At 32.8% G+C, this 22,319-nt stretch overlaps 1 protein-coding gene across 3 annotated transcripts in view; it reads right to left on the reverse strand.

Annotated features, from left to right (window-relative positions):
• Nucleotides 1-22,319, reverse strand: part of NUDCD1 (NudC domain containing 1) — a 128,024-nt gene that overhangs the window by 44,353 nt on the left and 61,352 nt on the right. For 2 of the 3 annotated variants that reach the window (XM_077167492.1, XM_077167490.1), the window contains exons 3-8: nt 16,995-17,180; nt 16,212-16,392; nt 13,861-14,043; nt 12,311-12,518; nt 7,884-8,028; nt 6,386-6,511 (exon numbers count right to left, since the gene is read on the reverse strand). In XM_077167492.1, coding sequence (XP_077023607.1) covers nt 6,386-6,511; nt 7,884-8,028; nt 12,311-12,518; nt 13,861-14,043; nt 16,212-16,392; nt 16,995-17,180 — 1,029 coding nt within the window. The remainder of the gene's footprint in view (nt 1-6,385; nt 6,512-7,883; nt 8,029-12,310; nt 12,519-13,860; nt 14,044-16,211; nt 16,393-16,994; nt 17,181-22,319) is intronic. The other variant, XM_077167491.1, reaches the window with a different exon arrangement.

Below are 22,319 nucleotides of genomic sequence, written 5' to 3' on the forward strand. Positions count from 1 at the left end.
TTCCACGGCCTTAGAACTGTAAACTTTCAACTTAATAAACTCCCCCTTCTAAAAGCCGTTCTGTTTCTGATATATTGCATTCTGGCAGCCAGTAAACTAGAACACCGCCCATTCAAAATGGGTCTTGATTAGATTACTGGAGTCTCTAAAAGAGCTCACGGAAAGAGGAAACAGTTCAGAGTTGACACAGACACAGACCTTTGGAAATGGAAAAAGAAAAGCCCAGATGCTAAGCAAGTACTCACAGAAATATGAAGAGAAGAAATCTCTGGCCCCAGAAGGTGCTAAACTAAGAGATGAAATCCAGAGTTTTGTCCTGGAGCAGCTAAGAAAGGACCCAGGAACAAGGTCTAGTAGATGACAGCCACGTGGCTTCCCATGTGATGGACACTGGCCTTTCTTTGGAGTCAAAGTATCTTTCTCTGGATGCCTTAGTTTGGACATTTTTAAAGCCTTAAATCTATAAACTTGTAACTTAATGAATTCCCTTTATAAAAGCTGATCCATTTCTGATATGCTACATTCTGACAGCTTTAGCAAACTAAAACAAAGTCAAAATTCTTAAACCTGTAAAGATCTTTATTTTTAAATACCTGTCAACAGGCATTTTTAAATATTAAAACCTCAATTTGATGAATTTTTTCAGGGACATACCATTTCAGTACATGAAGTGGATCTTATTTTCTGTTTTACTATGAATAAATTAAATATCATCCTCCATTTTTAAAAGATTCTGATGATATAACCATAGTAAATTACATTTTCTTAAACAGAGGCAAAACAAATTTATCTTATTTAATAAAGACTTTTCCATTTTCCAAAAACAAATCTCAAATTGGAGAGATAGAGAAAAAATTAGGTCACAGATAAAAATAGCAGAAAATAGTACAATCATCATAGCTCCGTACAGGTAATAATATCAGCTTGAAAGAATCAAAATTAAATGCTGATTGACATAAATATTTAAAGTGTCACTAAAATGGAAAAAAAATCCAATGTCAACAAAAAACGATCAATGGGAAATATCTACAACAATTATAACCCACAATAAAATTATATGGTATGTAAAAAGTTGGAAAAAATAAAGAATCAATAGAACAGCTTGGGCAAGAGCAGATAAAGTCTGTAAGCAAACAAAGAAATCAGCATCAATGTTAAGTTAAAGAAAGAGTCAAAGAAGCTCAATGTGAAACTTATATATCTCATATCAATCCACACACCCATGGAATGGGAAACATAATCACTTCCCTACTTTTGAGATTCTCTACTCAAACCATGCCAATATTTCAAAAGAACTATAATCTCTGGTTTATTGAATAAGCTGCAATCTGTTGGTCACAACTGTCTCTTAGTACTTATGACACCCAATAAATATAAATGCATTATTTACTTGCCTGATTTCCCCATTTCACTATAAACTGTTCAAAGAAGAGGCTGTTTTGATTACTGATATATTTCCAAAATTCAAAGTAAGTACTTTTATACATATTTACTCAATTTCAGCCTATTTACAGTAACAGTGGTGACTAGTGGGGTGGTGCAATGGTGGCTCAGTGGCAGAATTCTCGCCTGCTATGCCAGAGATCCAGGTTTTTGATTCATGCCAAAAATAAAATAATGTTCAATATATCAAAAAAAAAAAAGTGGTGACTGGTAAACTGCTACAACAATTTGGAAAGCACTTCATTCTAAGGTAAAAAATCCAACATAATGAAAAAAATAAAATGTGCAGAGATTTTTTATGCTGACGTTTATAAATTCAAAAACTAGGGGAGATCAAAATCCATTAGGTGAATTATTAAGAAAATTATGTTATAACCCTATTTGATGGAATAGAATATATTTTGACAGACAGAGTTATAAGTAAAATATCTAATAATATTAATTTTTAAAATTGTAGGTCCTAAAATCAATTTATGATATAACCATCATAAAAAAAAAGCTTAAAACTATTGATAGTGGCATTGATAGAGCAAGAAGCTAAAACATCCAAATGTCCGTCACTGCAAGAATGAATAAACTGTATATGTTCACATGACAATTCTATATAAGTCTATTCACATCAATGTGGTTGATTCTTACAATAACAATATAGAAGGGGGGAAGCAAACAAATAGTAGGATACAATTTGTTTCTTTCATCATGTTTATATTTGTAAGGATGGTAAAACTGCTATGTACATAACAAAAATCATGGCAGCAGCACCAATTTCCCTACCACATAGTTACAATAAATAGAATTAATTAGTTTCACTTGAAAATGTCTTTGAGAAAGCAGTAAAAAATTATTAATTTTATTAAATCTTGACCACTGAAAGCATGTCTTTTTAATAAACTGTGTGAGTAAAGGGGAAGTAAGTGTAAAGTATTTCTGCTATATATCAAAGTGCTGAGTCTGTTTTGAGGAAAAGCATTTGTGTAATTGTTTGTTGCAAGTGCTAAAATACTTTTTCATGCAACATCACTTTTACTTGAAACAACAGCAGACTGATCTGCTTCAGTATTATTTGGGACTAGACAAATTGCCAAATTCTAGGTTTAGTGAGCAGACCTGTATGGCTCCCTTACTATAATTTATTAGTTATAGAGGTTTTGTTTTGGTCCCCTTCTGTCACTACTTGGTTTTATTCTTTTACCTTTTATTTTGGCATGGGCAGGAACCAGGAATGGAACCCGGGTCTCCAGCACAGCAGGTGAGAACTCTGCCTGCTGAGCCACTGTGGCCCAACCTGGTTTTAGTTCTTATTATGCTCAATAACAAAAAATGAAATGAGGTTATCATTAATTGGGGGGGGGGGGGCTCTCAAGGACCAACAGTAACTATTAACCAATAATATACTTAGCAGTACTAAGGTAAACTGAAATCCTAGAAGAGAAGCAAAGTTCAAAAAATAGCCTTTTATGATAACATGTAAGATCAGATGCCTTCTCCATATAAACTAGGCAGGATACACAACCAACTAGTCCCAGCTCCTAGGACTACTGTTTTAGAAAAAGAGGGCAGATTCTTCATTATGAGAACAGTCTATAACATGTCAGATTTAAAAGTCATTTTAAAAGTGAGTCTCTAAACTTTAGCCCAAGGCAGTGAAGAATATTTGCATAATGGCCCTGATTTAACACACAATAAGGACTAGATAGAGCTAAGCATGGGACTCAATGTTATTAGAACTAGACAATATCTCGTAGATAAAACTGCCAGAAAATCTAAGAGCAGCATTGCTTAGCTGGGATTGGGTCAGTGCCCAGACTGCATAAAACATTCTGACCAGGAACACTGTTTACTTTTCAATTAGAAGAGTGATTAAATAGGAAGGGAGACAGAAAGATGTAGGCAAATTTTCTGAGATAAAATATGGGCCGAAAACAATTTTTATTTTGTGGCTACCACTGAATCTAAAAATATTAAACACTGAATATGATTAAGACCCTTTCGTAAATGCTGGAAATATTATGATGAAGAGGATGTTATACCTGTGCTTTTAGAACCTACTGGTGTGTAGGGTAGTGGGAAGGAGAAGAAAGCAGAGATAAAAATAAGATCAATTATAAGAGTAACTACTTGAGCTGGTTTGAAAGGATTATGTGCCCTAGAGAAGCCATGTTTTAATCCTGATTTCATCCATGGAGGCAGCCATTTCTTTTAATCCCTATTCAGTACTACAGATTGGAAACCCGATTAGATTATCTTCACAATGGTGATGTGACTCCCTAATTGTGGGTATTAACCTTGGATTAGAGGGAGGCATGACTCCACCCTTTCCGGGTGGGTCTTGATTAGTTTACTGGAATCCTTTAAAAGAGGAAGCATATTGGAAAAAGTTTCAGAAGGACGAGATAGCTATGAGAACTACCAGAGCCCACACAGCCAGAGACCTTTGGAGATAAAGGAAAATGCCCCTAAAGGAGCTTCATGAAACAAGAAGCCTGGAGAAAAACATAGGAGACATCATCACATCTGCCATGTACCTTTCCAGTTGAGAGAGAAAACTTACACTTCATCGGCCTTTCTTGAGTGAAGGTAACCTTTTGTTGGTGCCTTAATTTGGACATTTTTATAGGTTTGCTTTAATTGTAACTTAGAACTGTAAACCTGTAACTTAATAAATTCTCCCTTTTAAAAAGACGTTCTGTTTCTGGTATATTGCATTCTGGCAAACTAAAACACTACTTAATTTTGGTAGATCTCCAATGCCACTCCTGCCTTCCCATTGATTCTCAGTCATTCTATCACATTGATTTATATAGCCTAGAAATGCTCATTTTTACAACTCCCTTCAGTAATATAATGTCAACTACTGGTTAAAGGAAGCAGTTAAGTACACAAGAAAGACTAGGAAGGAACAGTGAGTGAGAAGAACAGTAATTTTCTTTTTAACCAGTGAGATTTTGGACTGATCAAAACAATTTTGTTTCCATGAATTCTGCTATTTTTTACCCCCAAGTCTACAAAACAAAGAAACCCACACATGCCAAACTTGGCAGAAATTTTCAAGATTTTCCTTGAAAAGGAAGCTTTTAAACCCTGTATCAAAGAACTCTGAGGTCTACAACAGAATATCACAAGACTGACTGTTCTCTCCTCTCCACTACTTTGGCTTGGAGTAAGTCTCCTAAAGCCCTATCATGTCTTGTTTTGTTAATAAGGTTAAATTAATTTCTACATGTACAGCTCCAAATTAAGAACTTATTTTCTAGGGAGGTCCTTCTAACACTAAAGAACTGTATGAAGTACATATCTGGATATACAGATTTAACTAATGATTAATGATTTCCCTGAGCAAGAATATCTAATAACGTTCTAAATTTAAAACAAAAAAAAACTATATCTATAAAGCTGAGGACCAAATCTTAGCTATATGAAAAAATGGCCAATTTTCTGATATCATAGCAGATCAGAAAGCAAAACAACAACAAAACACCCAAACCAGATGAATTAGTTGACTAAAAAAATAAACTTCAAAAGTAGGAAAAAATACATAAAAAATTAAATCACTTGATTAGAGAGGTTTTCAAGCTTATAACTGGTGGCACAAATCACAAGCAAAAAGATCAATAAATCTGCCTACCTAAAAATTAAAGTCTTCATTATGTGAAGAAATATGCTTAATAGTTGCTGTTTACTTGGAGCTTTTATCAGGCAAATACAGTAATTCCATAATCCTCACAACAAATGATCATGTAGATGGTTATTACTGTTGCTACTTTATAGAATTTGATCAAATAACTTGCTCAAATTCATAGAGATTGGAAGTGGCAGAGGTGGTATTAAACCCATGTCTGTTTCTGTTTACTTCAAGTTCTTAACTCTTAACTGTCTTATCTTTCAAAAGAGACCAACCAATGTATAGTTGGTCAATGGGTGAGCCACAATATTAATGGCCAATCCTTAACTGAAAAGTTGGCTTTTTATTCCTGGTCAACACACTGAGATAAATTCCCTAGATTGATTTTCAAATTACTAACAGTTACAAGTAGTTATAAAGTACATCACCAAACATTCTGAATAAAATACCTAAACTATATTGGGGAGGGGAAGAGGACAAATCACAAATTGAGAAACATCCTGTAGCAATAACAAAAGGTTACCATCCCCTGGTGGATGAACAGATCACAAAAACCAGTAAGACACGTAAATGAACAAATTCTCAGAAATAAAGAAAGAGCTAATACATGAAGACATGTGTTTACAAACACAGATTTTAAAAAGAGATCCTATATCCTGCATAACAATTAGTAAAAATCAAAACATTGAAGGTGAAAGCAAAGATGTAATGAAATAGACAATTGCAACTATTACAGGTAAGACTATAAAGTGGAAAGCAATTTGACAGAACCTTACTCTATAGCTCATTAATTCAATTCCATAACTCTGTGTTGAGATAAATACTCCTGAACATAGAAAAGCCTTCATGTAACAGAGATGTTTTAATAGATCATTATGAATGATGTAACTAAATCTCCAGAACCACAAAATAACCCGCACCACCACCACCATTAACATCAAGGTATATCCAACCATTAAACCAGAGATGTGAATAACATGAGAAAATACCTTATAATTTTGAATGAACAAAGCAGATTTGAAGTTATATAGTTTGAGGATCACAACTGTATACAAAAATCCTGCACGGTAAAAAGCACACTGAAAGATAGTAATATGCAGTAGTACCAATAAAATATTGCTTTACCGTGGTGAAGGGGTTTCAGAAAGATACTACTTTATAGTGATGAGTTACACTATAGCCAATAACTGCCAAGCAAACCACCACACTAAACCCAAGGTAACTGTGCAAAACATGAAAAAACATGTATTTCATCCTTCAATTATTATCTCACCTGAGACAATAACTAACAAATTTTTAGAAATATTACCAAGAACTTACCACATGTGTAGTTTTTAATGTATTGCCATCAAATCTGCATAAACTGGAGCTCTCTTCAAAGAAAATATCACATTCTTCTAATTCTTGAGCATTACAAGGAGGTTTTTCTTTGTCTGGGTTTGGATTCTCAAAAAGAAATTAACATAAATAATGATAAAGGGATGAATTTCTTAATATCAAAAAATGTTTAGATCACAGCAATAAATAAAACTAATTTCAGAACTAAACAAAAGAAATGTAAAGAACTAGTGCAGAAGTGACAGAATGATAGAATTACCATTAAAGGACATTTAAAAAGCTATTGTAAATGTGTTCCATATGCTCAAAGACATAAAGAAAATAAGACTATGTTGAGGAGAGAGATACAATATATGAGAGAAAATAAATATATGAAATGAAAATAAAAACAGATTGGAATGACAGCTGATTAGACACTGAAGAAGGAAAGATCAATGAGCTTGAAGACGCAGCAACAGAGACTATGCAAAATGAAGTAGAGAGACTGAAAAAAACAAAAAACCAAGACTTTCAATGACCTATAAAATTATATCAGTCTAATTAGACCTTTTCCATTCTTTAATACATTGGGTTTACATCATTTTTCTTAATTAAAATACACACTCAAAGGGAATAAATGAATACACAAATGTATCTTTGTCAAAAAAAAATCAAGGTTTTTTTTTTCTGAATAGATTTTATGAAATATAAATACACCCTTTCAAAAGAGAACTGGAAATTAGATTTTATGACCAAGATTAAAATACAAAAAGGCATGGTAAACCTCATAGTTGACGGACTAGCATGCTGTCATTGTCACCATTTCACTGAATTACTTTGTCAATCAAAATAACTATACTGGGCGGGCCGCGGTGGCTCAGCGGGCAAGAGTGCTTGCCTGCCATGCCGGAGGACCCCGGTTCGATTCCCGGCCCCAGCCCATGTAAAAAACAAACAAACAAACAAAATATAATAAAAATAAGAAAATGTTTAAAGATGTTTCCCTTTCTTCCTCCCTTCCTTCCTTCTATCCTTCCTTCCTTCTCTGTCTTTCTTTAAAAAAAAAAAAAAAAAAAAAAAATAACTATACTATGCACAACACATACAAATGTACATACACACATCCTTTCTGATATCCTAAAATTATATAAAAAATTTTGGTTGCTGATAAGCAGATTATGAGTAAGGTACACTGTAAAACTAATATTTGTCCCTGCCAACAGTAGTTAGTCATTTCTTGTAAAGGTGAATGCATACAGGAGAGAGATACCTAGATATACACATACAGACACATTCCCTATGTAATGAACCCACACATTTATGTATATAGTCACAGAGTGGACAGAAGGAAAATTAGAATATAAGCTGTATTCAAACATCAGACAGGAGTATCTGACCTTTTTTTAAAAATAGGAATAACAAAATACTTGAAAAATATGACATAATCCTCATGACACACTTCAGAACCCCTGAGAGTCAAAGTACTACTTCAGTTACTTACCAGTTCTTCAGAGGTCAAATGCATCAAGCGTTCAGCTATTGCAGCACACTGAACTGAGTCTCTTATGAATTCCCCTTGTTTATTACCAACTACTAGCTCTGGCCATGTCAGTCCTTCATTTTTCTTAATCAAGGAAATCTCCAAGCTATAAGTATAAATGGGAAAAGTGATTTTACATTAAGCAACTACACAAATTATAAAATCAGTTACATACAAAAATATCTTCCATAGAAATTATCCTTCTGGTGTCCAGAGAATGTTTTACCAAAATCTTGTTTGTTTTAGCTTTGCATGTGATGAGGAACCTATAATCCAAGGCTAAATAATTTAGATTTAATCAAGAAAGTATCAGTGGAAATTCATCCAAAGACTGTATAAAAAATGGTGTTTGAAATTACTTCAGTAAGAATGTGAAGGATGGATTGAAGAGAAGAATAACTAGAAAAGTAAGACCACCAAGGGAAGTACTACAGCTTCGGCTGTAATGTATTATTAAAATTAAGTAACACAGGAATGCAAGCAACATGGTTATTTGAGACATTTAACAGGGAGTGGGTTTGGAATGGTCATGTAAAATAATATGGAATGGACCTACAGTCAAAGTGTACCTGTTTGTGTGTGGAGCCAACAATTAACTTCATTTTCACTAACTAGTAGCCATGATTATTAATCTAAGGTATCAGGCAGTTTATATCAACAGAAATGTCAATTTTCAAAATGCAGATTTTTAAAAATTGCAATGTAGAAATTAGAAAAAAATTAGCTGTGGTAATTAACACAGGAAAAAAAAAAAGATTAAATGTGGTAAAAAACAATTTCTAAATGCACTAAAAAGGGCCAATCAAGAAATCCTGAGATTAAGGATAGATGCAGAAGGAAAGGGAGAAAGAGCTGAGAGAGGGCAGACTGCAGACACAGAAGAATAAGGAAATTGGGTCTATGCTCCTCTTGACTAGGAAGAAACATCCAAGTAGCTGCTTTAGGAGGAGCAGTGGTGGTAGCTGTTTCATAGAGCAAAGCAATCCTGTCCATATAACATCTTTGGTACACATGCTCCATACCAATCCACACCCTGGAACACAACTGCAAGCAAACAACTGTAAGAATACAATAACAATTATTATCCTAATTATCAAACAGAACATGAAAACTTATCAGCTATTCTTTTTCAAGGGTGTTATTTTGACCACATCATGAATTAATTGTGACATTTTAAAATTTTATGAAACTACTTATTTTAAGAGACCATACAAATGAATCTTTCTTATGTAATATGAAAGGAGCACTGAAAATTACCACCACAATCAATAATGTTCAAATTTAGTTATCTTTTTAAGGAGAAAGCTCATCTTGATAATGATAAAAATTATAGCAGCTTATACTTACCTAACATTTATTACATGCCAGGTGTTGTCTTAAGTACTTGCAATGTTTAATTTATTTAACGCTCACAACAACCAAATAAGGCACATGCTATTATCTCCATTTTACAGATAAGAAAAAAAGGCAGTGAGAGGTTAAGTAACTTGCCAATCTAGTAAAAAGGTCTGGCTCCAAGTCCGTGTTCTTCACCACTGCACTATTCTACCTCTCTGAAAAAGTATATGTAAATAGCTATTAAAGAACTTTATCCAATATCCAGAATGTTTAAATATTGTTCTTAGTGGCTACCTAAAGAGATTTGAAAGAGTGCATACAATTTCAGTTACAAACAATTTCTGAACCATCATTAATTTGCATGCCTAATCAAAATACTCTTTTAGCATGACCGCATTTCTACATTTTGGAAAGAGACTATCACCATCCAAACAAAATGAACATATAATGCCATAAGTAATAAATTATAAGCAGTCAATGATCCAAAGTGAGAGGGAACTTGTATTAACTATCTGAAAAACAGATGAATAATTTAATCAAGTACAGAAAAATAAATCCTGTTTCTAAACCAATGATACCAACTACACATCATTATAATTATTCTTTGTAACATAAAATAGTAACCAAGCACCTCAAATTTAGTGGAAAAACAACACTGGTCTATGTTCATGTACTAAATGATGAAATCATTTGGATGAGTTCCAGCTATTCCCCTAGACTTTTGCTGAGTTACTGCTTGATGACTTAACATTTAATGGTATATATATATAACTAGTTACTTTGCCAATTTATAAATGCTGTTCTCAAATCTCTCACACATAAAATATATGGATTTATGAAATATTTTTGAAAGATTCTTTCAGATAACTGTATTTTTGGTGATATAATAAAATGTGTAAGTCACCAAATATCTCCATTAATAAAATGAATTCAGGATACCTAGCTTTTAAAGCTTAAAAATTTTTTGACCAAGTTATATATTTCTTAGATTCCCAGGATCATCAAAGAATCATAATGGGTCATATTACTACTTAAGAACTGTACTTAAAGTTAAAATACCTCATTTACCTTTAATGCAGTATTAACTACGTGGTCAGATGATTAAGGTTCTATTTTAAATTAACCAAGCACCCATTTTCTGGCCAAATCAGAACATTTTAAAAATTGACTGCCTAATATTATTCATTATTGAGTTTGACAAATGCATGCCTCTGTTTAACCCAGTGAAGGTACTGTCACCCCAGAAAATTCCTTCTGCTCTTTTCCAGTCAATCTCCCACACCCTACAGGTAATTACTGTTCTAATTTGTATCAGATTAGTTTTGATAGTTCCAGAAATCCTCATTTGTGAAATCATATGGTATTTACTTTATATCTCTGGCTTCTTTCCACATTTCTCAGATTCATTCATGCTGTTATGTATATAAGCAGTTCATTCTTTTTTATTGAAGAGTAGAATTCCACTGTATGAATATACCGCAATGTGTTTATCCATACACCTTTTTATGAATATCTGAGTTGTTTCTAGTTTTTTGGCTTTCATGAAGAAAGCTGTGAACATATTTGTATAAGTTTTTTTTAACGTGCTTTTATTTCTCTTGGGTAACTATCAAGCAATAGAACTGCTGAGCTATAAAGTAGGTGTATGTTTAACTTTATAAGAAACTACTAAATAACTTGCAAAGTGACTGTATTATTTTTACACTCCTACCAACAAAGTATGAGCTGCTGGTTGCCCCATATCCTAATCAATATTTTATACTATCAGCTTACTTTTAGCCACACAGTAGTGCCTTATTCTGGTTTTAAGTTGTATTTCCCTAGTGATGAACAATGTTAATCACTTTTTTATGTGCTTTCCAGTCATTCATATGTCTTCTATTGTGACGTGCCTGCTCAAATTATTTGACCATTTTTTAAAATTAGGGTCTTTTTACAGATTCATTATGAACCTACAGATAGAGGACAGAAGCCCTTTGTTTGATACGTGTACTGTAAATATTTTCTTCTGGCCTGTGGCTTGTCTTTGTTTTCTTAGTGGTGTTATGTTTTCAGTTTTAATGGGCAAAAATTTTTTTTTTTGATTTTGGTTTTGACACTATCCATGTCATCATTTTTTCCCTTTAAGCCTACTGTTTTTTGTGTCTTGAACAGGCAATTCACAAAATAAATATACATGGCCAATAGAAATAAAAAAAATCATTAATCTCCAACAATTTTCAAACATACATTAATTATTCCACATCTGGGAATTTATCCTTCATATATATTCCTATACATGATGTATGTGTGTGTGTATATATATATACACACACAAAAGCTTTTCACTGTAGTAAAAAATCGAAATTTGGAAACAACCTAAATGTCTAACAACCAGGGACTAACAGTGCAATTCATACAGTAAAATACTATAAAACCATAAAAGAGGATAAAAAAATATGTATTCTTTATGGAAAGACATTCAAAATTTATTGTGGGACGTGAAGAAAAGCAAGATGTATAACTGTGTATAATATGTCTAAAAAAATTTTGTTGCAGAAAGAATTTATATGCTGCCCAATGGATATGCATAAGAAACCACTGAAAGGAAACTACTTAGTGTTTGTGGGGGTTACAGAAATGGAGGACTGGAGGGCCTGAATGGAAGATTCTCACTGTATATATTTTCATATATTTTAAAATCTAGTGAGGAAATTAAAGTCAAAAGAAAAAACGTATATTCCTATTAGAAAGTATAAAAAACTAAACTTAAAATAACCATTTTCACCAAATTGATTATCATTATTATTATTATATCCAGAGTGAGTAACAAAAAACACTACCATATACGGCAAGGGGCAATTATACTAGTACTTTACTTAACTACAATTATGCTCTTTGGCCCAGTACTTCCACTTTAAGCATCTGTCTTAAGGAAATAATTAGCAAAACAGATGAATCTATCATATACCTTTGATGTAATCACTGTGGGAAGAGTTAAAAAAAAAGAAAAGTAAAATAATAAAAAATAAAATTTAAATATTTTAACAAAACAAAACTATTAAAAATACCTATTATTCTCTTTAATTATCCATGTACTACTTTCATGATCAATAGAGGAATAGAGCTTTCCTTCCAAAAACTGTTGGCCCTTCAGCACAATGCTAATTTGATCAGGTAGATATCGTACTTGTACGTCCTCTTTAGTACTATCAACAGGAAGGCATATTGTTACAGTCACATCATCTTCAGTTTGTTGCCAGTAATACAGAGGTTCTACTGGGAAAAGAAAAATAAATTATCTCATAAAAATTAGAGACAAAAATACAAGCATTTAATACACAAAAGAACATCTACCTAAAAGAATCTTGGCATATTTTCTAGTGATTGCCTCAACAAATAAATTATAAACAACACAAACATTGTTTCTGGGGAATTTAACTTACAGAGTTGTAGCAATTACACCTGACATTTTCCTCTTCCAATCTTACCTAATGTTTCACAAGACAGGAACTCATAAAAAATATTAATGGCAGTAACCCTTTATTCTCATTCTTTCCCTTCCTCTCACTCCCCCTCTCCTCTCCTCCTCTGTTCTTTCTTCCTACTCTTTACAATATATATACACACAGTTAACATCATAATTAAGACAGAACCATAAAATTTATTCACTAAGGGATCTCAGAATCTAACTCAAAAACATCACATATGAGGAAACAGGGGCGTTGAGAGGCTAAAAAAAAATGTCCATCAAGCACAATTCCTTTGTATCCAGAGTATAAATGTTTAGGTATTTATAAACCTAGGGGAAATTTTTTCAAACATTCATTACATTAATATTGGAAAATACTTTACAAATAATATTTTTAATAACTCTAAGAGTACTAAAAGAGAGAATTTAAATATTATTTTAAATAAGTTACAAAAAAGGTAACTTCAAAGAGGAATATATTGCTAAACATTATGAAAATCCCTGTCAAGTAAAATATACTCTTCTCTGGCTATAAACATAAGAAATATGAACAATAATGATTAATGAGGGATGTTGGCTTGAACAGCTTTAAAAGAATATGTATTCTTTGTATACGAATATAAATTTCTTTTAAAAGATTGTTATTATTCTTTTCATTCTATATTACCTCCATTCAAACAATGTGGAAAATTAGTCAGTGATTCTGCCCTCAAAGAACTTTCAGTTTCATATGAAGGGTAAAAACATATACATTAGTGTACACAGATATTGAGTGAAGTTTAGCTGATTTTAAATTTAAAAAAAGCATAACACCCATTAATAAAACAAAGTATATTAGTTTCTCAAATAGATGTCAACAACAAATACATATTTTTTATTCAATACATACTTATTAAACATCTAATTAGGTAAGCAAATTAGATCACAGGTTAAAAAAACATTTTTGGCAATTAAAAAAATATTAATCAGTTCACACAATTTACGTGGCAAATTTTACTAAGCACTCTTTTGGAAAATCTAAAGGAAAACAAAGAAAAATTAAGCATCTATCTTGCCCTGGTAGAATGCATAATCTAACCAGGCAAGACAAAATAGACATAAATATATATGTATACAGATACACATAAGCTCTATGAAAATTAATATTACCTTTGATTTTCTCTGGCATATCTTTATCCTTATTTTCTTTAAGATCTTGACCAACATGAACAAAATTGAAAGACTTATAGGAAACAATCATTAGACCAGTTCCATCAGGCTCAACAGCAGCATAATGTGGCACTGACTTTCCACGGAGAATGTCACGCTTAATAATTTCATATTTTTTGCCCTCTGTAGGAAAATGAAAGTATTTTTGAACCAACATTATGAATAAAAAACTGTATTATAAAAATATACTTAAATATTTGTAGATTAATTTTAATTGAAACTAAATATTTTAGATGTACTAAAAAGGCACATAGTATGAAGGATCTTTTCATAAGAATAAAAGGTTTATAACCTAAATTTTTATAAATTCAGCAGAGTGTGATGAATTTGACTTGCACCAGATTGTGCTGTCCAATGTAATAGCCATTAGCCTCAAGTAACTATTAGTTAAAATTAAGTAAAAGTAAAAGTTCACCAGTCACACTAGCCACATTTCAAGTGTTTAGTAGACACATGTGGCTATGGTACTAAACAGCACACATATAAACATGCCCATTTTGGAGAAAGTTCTGTAAGATAGTGGCACTATAGACCTTAAAAGAGGCTAACTTACTGGAGTATCAGCTTTCTTACCTTTTCTATGAAAACAGCCTGCCTAACTTCTTAGCAGGTATATAATAGGTATCTTCTAATAAGAGTTAACAAATTGTTGTAAGAGAAAAGCGTGTTGTGGACTAATTTTCAGCTGATTCTATGCACTGATTAGGGGTTTCCTTAAAATGAAATATGTTTGTAATAAAAATGATCTCTATGTACACTTAAGAGATCTCTATGCCTATAGTGAGCAACCATAAATAACAGTATTTAAAGTTTTAAAGATATAAATTAATAAGAACCTAAAAGGTTTTGGTATATTAACAATGTACTCTGTGAAAAAACATTATTTTTTGCTTGAAAAAGTACTCAATCACTTCAATCAAGTACATTCCTTTACTTATACAGTGATCTTGTTAAAGTGGATTGTACTTGTAGTTTGTAAAGTCTGTAAAACTTTTCTAAATGGCTGAAAAAATCAAAAGAATATTTAACTACATGTAAAAATTATATGAAACTCAAATTTCAGCATCCATAAACAAAGTACTATTGAAACACAACTAAGCTTATTTATTGGTGTACTGTCTATGGGTGCTTTCATGCCACATTAGTATAGCTGAGTAGTTGTGCCAGAGATTGTATAGTTCATAAGGCCTAAAATATTAACCTTGTCCTTTCCAGAAACAGTTCACCAAACCCTGATCTAGTAACTTAAAAGTTTTAAGTTACTCTATTCCTTCAGAGGTAAAACTACAACACTGGGGAAATGTAATGAACAAATTGCATTAAATACTTCAAAGAACAAATCTAGTACATTTACTCAGCTTACAGTTTAATTAGGAATTATTCTATAAACTCACATACATCCAGTATTCATTTAAAAATAAAAGGGACCGTCCTCCTAGGAAACAATTAGCCTTAATCAGACTGTAAATTTGCAGCTATAGGAAAGAAAAAAAGATATTTTTCTAAAGAGATGAATGATAATTTAAGGCTGCTTTGTTAAACGAATAATTTAACAAAGATTGTTGAGAAAAAGAGTGGTCATCATGTAAACAAGCTCCAATAGATCTAAACTGTAGAAAATCACACCCAAAATATTAAAGAGTCTGTGGGAACTAAGCACTGGCAAAGAATAAGTCCAAACCACTAAGGAATCCTAATTCATAGGAGAAAGTGATTTTTAATACCCAAACTAGAAGTCTGACAAAGTTCCAAACAATGGGTTAGGATTTTTCTACCACTGAAAGCACTGCAGGTGAGAAAAAGGACTTTTTCCTGAGAGCAGAAACAAAAGGCAAAGTTCAATTAGATTTAAGAGAAATCACAGGGTTGATTTAATGAAATGAAGGTATTCATTTCCATTTAGGTATTTATATTTAGTTTATACTTAAATTATTTCATAATTTATACTTAATTTACATTTAGTTTTATATAGAAATCCTATGTATATCTTTGTTCATATATATAAGAACATGTATATATTAAAAATATACATTTTAAATTCTTCAAAAATTATGTAATATCTCTTTTTTATACAAAAAGACATAAAATTGACTGTGAAAGACAATATATTTTTTCTGCTACCCATACCTGAGAAGAACCTAACTATGGATAAAATTAATTCCACCAGGTGACAGGTACTAAAATCATAAGATAATACCCAAGAAAGTACAAACAACTGTTTCAGGGACAGCTTTACATTTTGAAACCTACTAAATCACATCAGGGAGATTCAGAATTTTGTCACATTTTACCTTCATTTTTCTTACTGATGGTGATCCACTCCAAAGAAACATAGAAACCACTTCCCTTCATATCCAATTCTTCTTTCTCTATTCGAAGAAGCAGGGTAGTTACTGAATGTTCTTCTACTTTTAGCAATGAGACACTGTGCATTATGATAAAAGGATCCCCAAGCTCTTCATTAAACATAATCTACAAAAAAAAAATTACAAACACAAATGAACACATTATGCGAATACAAATGGCACAGAGGGAATACAAGGAATTCTGACAATCCATCAATCTGGATACTATTTATTACAATGAATACAAAAATACAAGACTTTAAATAAAGGTGGCAAGTTTAAATAACATACCTTGAAAAAGGAACTTCTAAAAAGTATCTATTTGTATAACACAGTAAAATGATCAATATTGTTGGCTTAAAAATAAAGACAATCCCAGAGCAACTGAACAGAATCTAAAGGAGAAAGAGAACTAAAAGTAGTCTTCTAGAAAAGAAGTATCAAGTGAAAATAAGAGTATCTCCCTCCTTAAACACATGATTGCAATTCCTGACAACCACACTGACCCCAGATCAAAGTAGGAATGGTTCCAACGTCAACATAGCAATCTTGTAAAAGGTATATATTATATAATTTAATCAGAAAAGAGATCCAAAACATCATATATTATGGAAACCAAGAGATCACAGTTTATTCTTGAAAAATGTTATTTTAAAATAACTGAAGTTTAATTTACATATGCTTTCAGGAATTTGCATAAGAAGTCTAAAAACAAAAAACAAACCTCACCTCCCATTTTTCAGAATCATTATTTCCACGTTCACCTGTTTCGATAAGATATAATCTTCCAGTACCATCTGACAAGGTAACCCAGGTAGAAGATGAGAAATGGATAGATGCACAAAGGCGATCGTCATATGCTGTCAAATCTGCAGGAAGTCGAAACACCTCTCGTGGTTTCCCCAAAGCAGTGTCCTAAAAGAAGTCAAATATTATAAAACTACCCCTTTCTTCTCCCTGATCCATATACACATAAAAATAAGTATCTGCAGTGTAGTGGTTTAAAAATATGTCCACAAAATCTTATCATCGCCTCTTCACAAGATGGAGCCTAACCTTCCTTCATTTGAGCATGATCTGCATTAGTGATTATTTCTAAAAAATAAAATATGGTAGATATGATGGTATGTGACATCTAAGATTAAGTTACAAAAGATTTTTTAAGACTAGGTCTTAAAAAACATTCTAAGATAAGTCATAAAAGACATTACATCTTCCACCTTGCTCTTTCTCTTGGGTTGCACACTTTGAGGGAGATTAACTACCATGTTGTGAGGATATCTTCAGGGAGAGGAGCATGGGGAGGCCTCTTGCCAGTAACCAGCACCCTGTAAGTGAATCAATTTGGAACCATATCCTTCAGACTTAGTAGGCCTTCAGATGACGGCAGTGGTGGTCCTGGCTGACTTCTGGACTATAACTGCAGGAGAAACGCTGAGCCAGAGCCATCCAGCTTAGTCACTCCCACATTTCTGACCCACAGAAAACTGTGAGATGAAAAATGTTTATTGTTTCAAGTCATTAAGTTTTAGACTAATTTGTTACACTGCAACAGATAATTAACACATGGAATAATCTAGCTTTCATTCTTTTTTCAATTTTTTTTAAATTTATCGGGGTATCATTCTGGACAAACCTACAGAATCTCATGCCCTACTCAAGGTTCCATGTAGTATGGTGTTCAATTAAACTGTTCACATAAGCTTTGTTAGGAAATGCACTAGTCAAAATATAAATTTTGTTCCAAATAAACATTTTTTGCTTTAGTCTCACACATAAGTTAAAGTTTTAAAATATTAATTACCATCTATTTTCAACACCCTGTAGTATTGACATTCCTTTGTTCTTTCTCATGCAAAAACATTTTTAAATTTGTACATTTAGTCACTATCATTATACACTCCAAGCGTTCCTAGCTTTCATTCTTAATTTAAGAATTAATGATCAGTATTTTAAGTTAAGTATCAAAAAACTACATTTAAACTACTACCAACTTATGCTTGTTAAGTTTTTTTGTGTCTACGTCCTTAAAATTCAAAGGCATAAGATGGATTGCATCATTGAAGATGTTTTAGACAAAAATATATAAAATACCTAAAAGGAAATATACTACTTCTCATATACCCAAGTAAAATCTAGTCAACAATTTTTTGAATTAAAGTTTTAGTTTACAGTTTAACAGATTTTCCTACTGTAAAAAAAATAATCCTTGATTCACGTATTTCATCCCTTGTTCCTGGAAATATTTAGAGCTATGCATATATTAATAAAATTTAAATAAATTATATACAAGATCCTTACTAACCAGTTTTTAAGTGACCTATTATTGATTCTTTCTAAAGTATCCAATTTTCTTTGAAAAACAGGACCTTTTCTTCTTTTATACTCATATTTTACTTATTTGAATACTGAATTAAATAGTGAAAATATAATAAGCATAGGAAGCATAAGGTTTTCAGAATGACTGAATCTGAAGTTTTAATGATGAAGAAAACTTGCAGAAACAGAACTGTATCAGCATACTACTAAGTAGCTGATTAACAGTAAACATCCAATCACAGAGGAAATAAAGACTATTAGTTAATCTGGTTACTCAGTTAAGTGGAGGTCAATTAAGAGAAATCTTACTGCAGGATGATGCTTATGTAGGCATTTAGAACATGATGCGGTATTTCCAATTAGTGAGAAAAATGGATTAGTCAACAAATGGTACTGAGACAACTAGAGATCTTTGGAGAGAAGAATAATCACTCCCTCACACCATGCACAACTGACTAGCAATCTCAATGTTTTATAAAGGAAATGCAAAATTAATTTACTAGAAAATACATAATGTTTTTATAATTTTGTGGCAGAGAAAACTTTCCTATATATAAATAAAAGACAAGCAGGAGACAAGGAGAAAAATATTTGCTACAAATATAATGCATGACAAATACTCATATAAAGAAGTCTTAAAAAGAACAAGAAATACGTTATTCAAAATTGCAAACGAGAGAAGAAAAAATGGTCAAAGTATGGACACTCACTAGTAGTAAACAAAAAAGATTAACATAATAATATTTTCCCATTAGACAGACCAAAAAAATCTTAGATTGGTAATGTTCATTCTTGGTGAAAGTACCCTACTGGTACCTGGAAAAGGAGTAAGTACAGGCTTCTTGGAGATTATCACAAATGAAACTGCATGATGTTTTATATAATTTCAATAAAATTCCACTTTTACAAATCTATACTATAAAAATACTTATACATGCGGCAGGCCACAGAGGTTCAGCAGGCAGAGTACTTGCCTGCCATGCTAGAGACCCAGGTTCACTTCCTGGTGCCTGCCCATGTAAAAGAAAACAAAAAGCTTGTCCATGTCACAAAGATCCATGTAACAAGAATGTTCAATGCAGCAATGAAAATGAAAAATTTTGCCAATGGCAACAAGGAAATAATTCTGTTATTTACCAATAAAGTGAGAAAGAAAAAAGCAGCTACTGATAGCTAAGAGCCCACCCGCTAGTATTAGTGAGGTCTTGGTGTTGCTACAAGCTGACCTGTTACTTATAGCTATACTCTACTAATGAACATAACTTATTTCAGAGAACATCAATATCACACAAGGCCACTCTGTTGACCATGATGGAGCCAGACAAAAACAGCATCACTCCACAATCACGTCTGAACACAGATAAAACATGAACACTGTTCAAGCCACAAAGATGATGAGTGACTCCAACTTCTTCACTAATAACAGCTTTAGCATTGGTATAGTCTTCCCTAGATAAAATTATTTATGTACCCAACCACAACATTATCCTGTTTTCTGACACTTTTCAATCCAAAACCTGTTTTCTTAAATCCTCCTGCAAATCACCTAAATAAGAACCAGAAGATAGTAAGTCCTTAGTAACAGCCTCTTAGACACCCTGTGGTTTCCCCATGATATATATTCTCCTTTGCTAAAACAAATAAATCCAAACTGTTTCATTGCAGATGTTTTCCTGGAGTCTTTATCTAGAGAGCACTGGCAGGGAAATGGTTAACTACAGAACAGCCATTCTATGTAATACCAAGTAACTGTTAAATATACTGAGATAGCTTTAAACACAAGATAGAATATGCAAGTATGATTCAATTTAGTTTAAAAAATGTTTTGATATGACAGCACAGGATAAAGTACACAAAAACACATGGTTATCTGTTAACAGTGTTTACTCTTGGAAAGGAAAATCAGATTGGGATGCAAATGATGGGTAGGTGAGATAGGGAATTAAGGGAAACTTTGCTTTCTTGCTCCACATATACTGACCTTTTTAAATACTTTTTATTGTGAAATATAGATACAAAAAAGTAATGAATTTCAAAGTACATTGTAACAAGTAGCTATAGAACAGATTGCAGAGTTTGGTATGTGTTACAGTTCCATAATTTTAGGTTTGCTTCTAACTGCTCCAAGTCACTGGAAACTGAAAGAAATATCTGTTTAATGACTCAGCAGTCATACTCTTTGTTAAATCCTATCTTCTCTGTTACAACTCCTCCTTCTCCTTTGATCCTCCTTCCAATCTTTAGGGGTATTTGGGCCATGCCTATTCTAATTTTTTCATGTTGGAAAGGGGTGTCGATAATATGGCACAGGGGAATGGAACTAGCTGATGTACTTGGGAGAGGCTGTCTCCTCAGTGTTCCAGGACTTCTCTGGTCTAGTAATCCATCTGGAGATTGTAGGTTCCTGGAAAGTAATCTTAGTGTGTGAAACTTTTGCAGAATCTCAGAATAAAGCCCTTGGTGTTCTTTAGGGTTGACAGGAATGATTTTGATTGGAGTTTGGCAAACCCTGGTGGTTAGCAATATTTAGCTGAAGCTGAAGAGTTGCATTAAGCTTAAGTGTTAAGAGTAGCCTCCAGAATAGCTTCTCAATTGTACTTGAACTCTCTTAGTCACTGATATCTTATTTTGTTACATTTCTTTCCTCGTTTGGTCAGGAAGGCTTTGTCAATCCCATGCTGCCAGGGCCAGGTTCACCCCTGGGAGTCATGTCCCATGTTGACAGAGAGACCTTCACCCCTAGATGTCATGTTCCATGTAGGGGGGAGGGTAATGATTTCATTTGCAGAGTTGGACTTAGAGAGGGAAGCCACATCTGAACAACAAAAGGTTTTCTAGAAATAACTCTTAGGCTTAACTATAGGTAGACTTAGCTTCTCTACTACAGTAATAGGCTTCACAAGAGCAAGCCTCAAAATCAAGGGCTTGGTCTATTGACTCTGGAGTCCCTAATGTTTGAGACAATATCAGCGGTTTCCCCAGTGATAAAGCTTAACAGTTCCTTATTTTTCCTCCTGTTCCTCAAGGTACTTTACCAATACTTTAAATTATCTGCTCAACATAAGCTGATACATATCCAGGTATTATATTAAGCTATACAGAACTATAAGCCCTCATTCCCATTATGGGCTTCAGGTGTTTTGGTTGTTTAAATGAGCTACCCAGAGAGGTTAAGTTAGATTATGTACTACAGAAAATTTCGGTTTTGCATAACCTAAACCTCTCTTTCTTCAGTCTTATACAAAGTTCTAAAATACCGGCAATGTCACCCTCACTCCTGTTTTCTGATTTACCTTAATCCTGACCCAAACGGTTTTATTCTTATCTCTCACCGAAGCTTGAAATCTTTTTTTGGTTCCTCTAACAATTGTTGTATGTAGCAATGCTGACTGTCAGACCTGCAGAACTCCAACTCTGAGTCTTAGGTGTCACACAAAGTCACAGCACCAGGGAGATACCAGGTTATACACATATAGCAGAGCATCTCAAAATCTAGAAATAACATTAACAGTTCTGAACTAAATGTGACTTAGTTCAGTCTTATAGGCACTATAAGAGCTCACAGTCTAGGTTCCACTAAAAATCTGTACAAAACAACAAGATTTCACACACTATTCAAGAGTTCATGTAATTACGCTGTGTTCTAATAAACTGGCCTTAGAAGTTAAATTAGATAATATGCTACCGAAAATATAAATTTTACACCAAATATTTCTTTGAATTCACAGAGAAGTT

This window comes from Tamandua tetradactyla, chromosome 6, assembly GCF_023851605.1.
Source record: "Tamandua tetradactyla isolate mTamTet1 chromosome 6, mTamTet1.pri, whole genome shotgun sequence".
Taxonomy (NCBI): domain Eukaryota; kingdom Metazoa; phylum Chordata; class Mammalia; order Pilosa; family Myrmecophagidae; genus Tamandua; species Tamandua tetradactyla.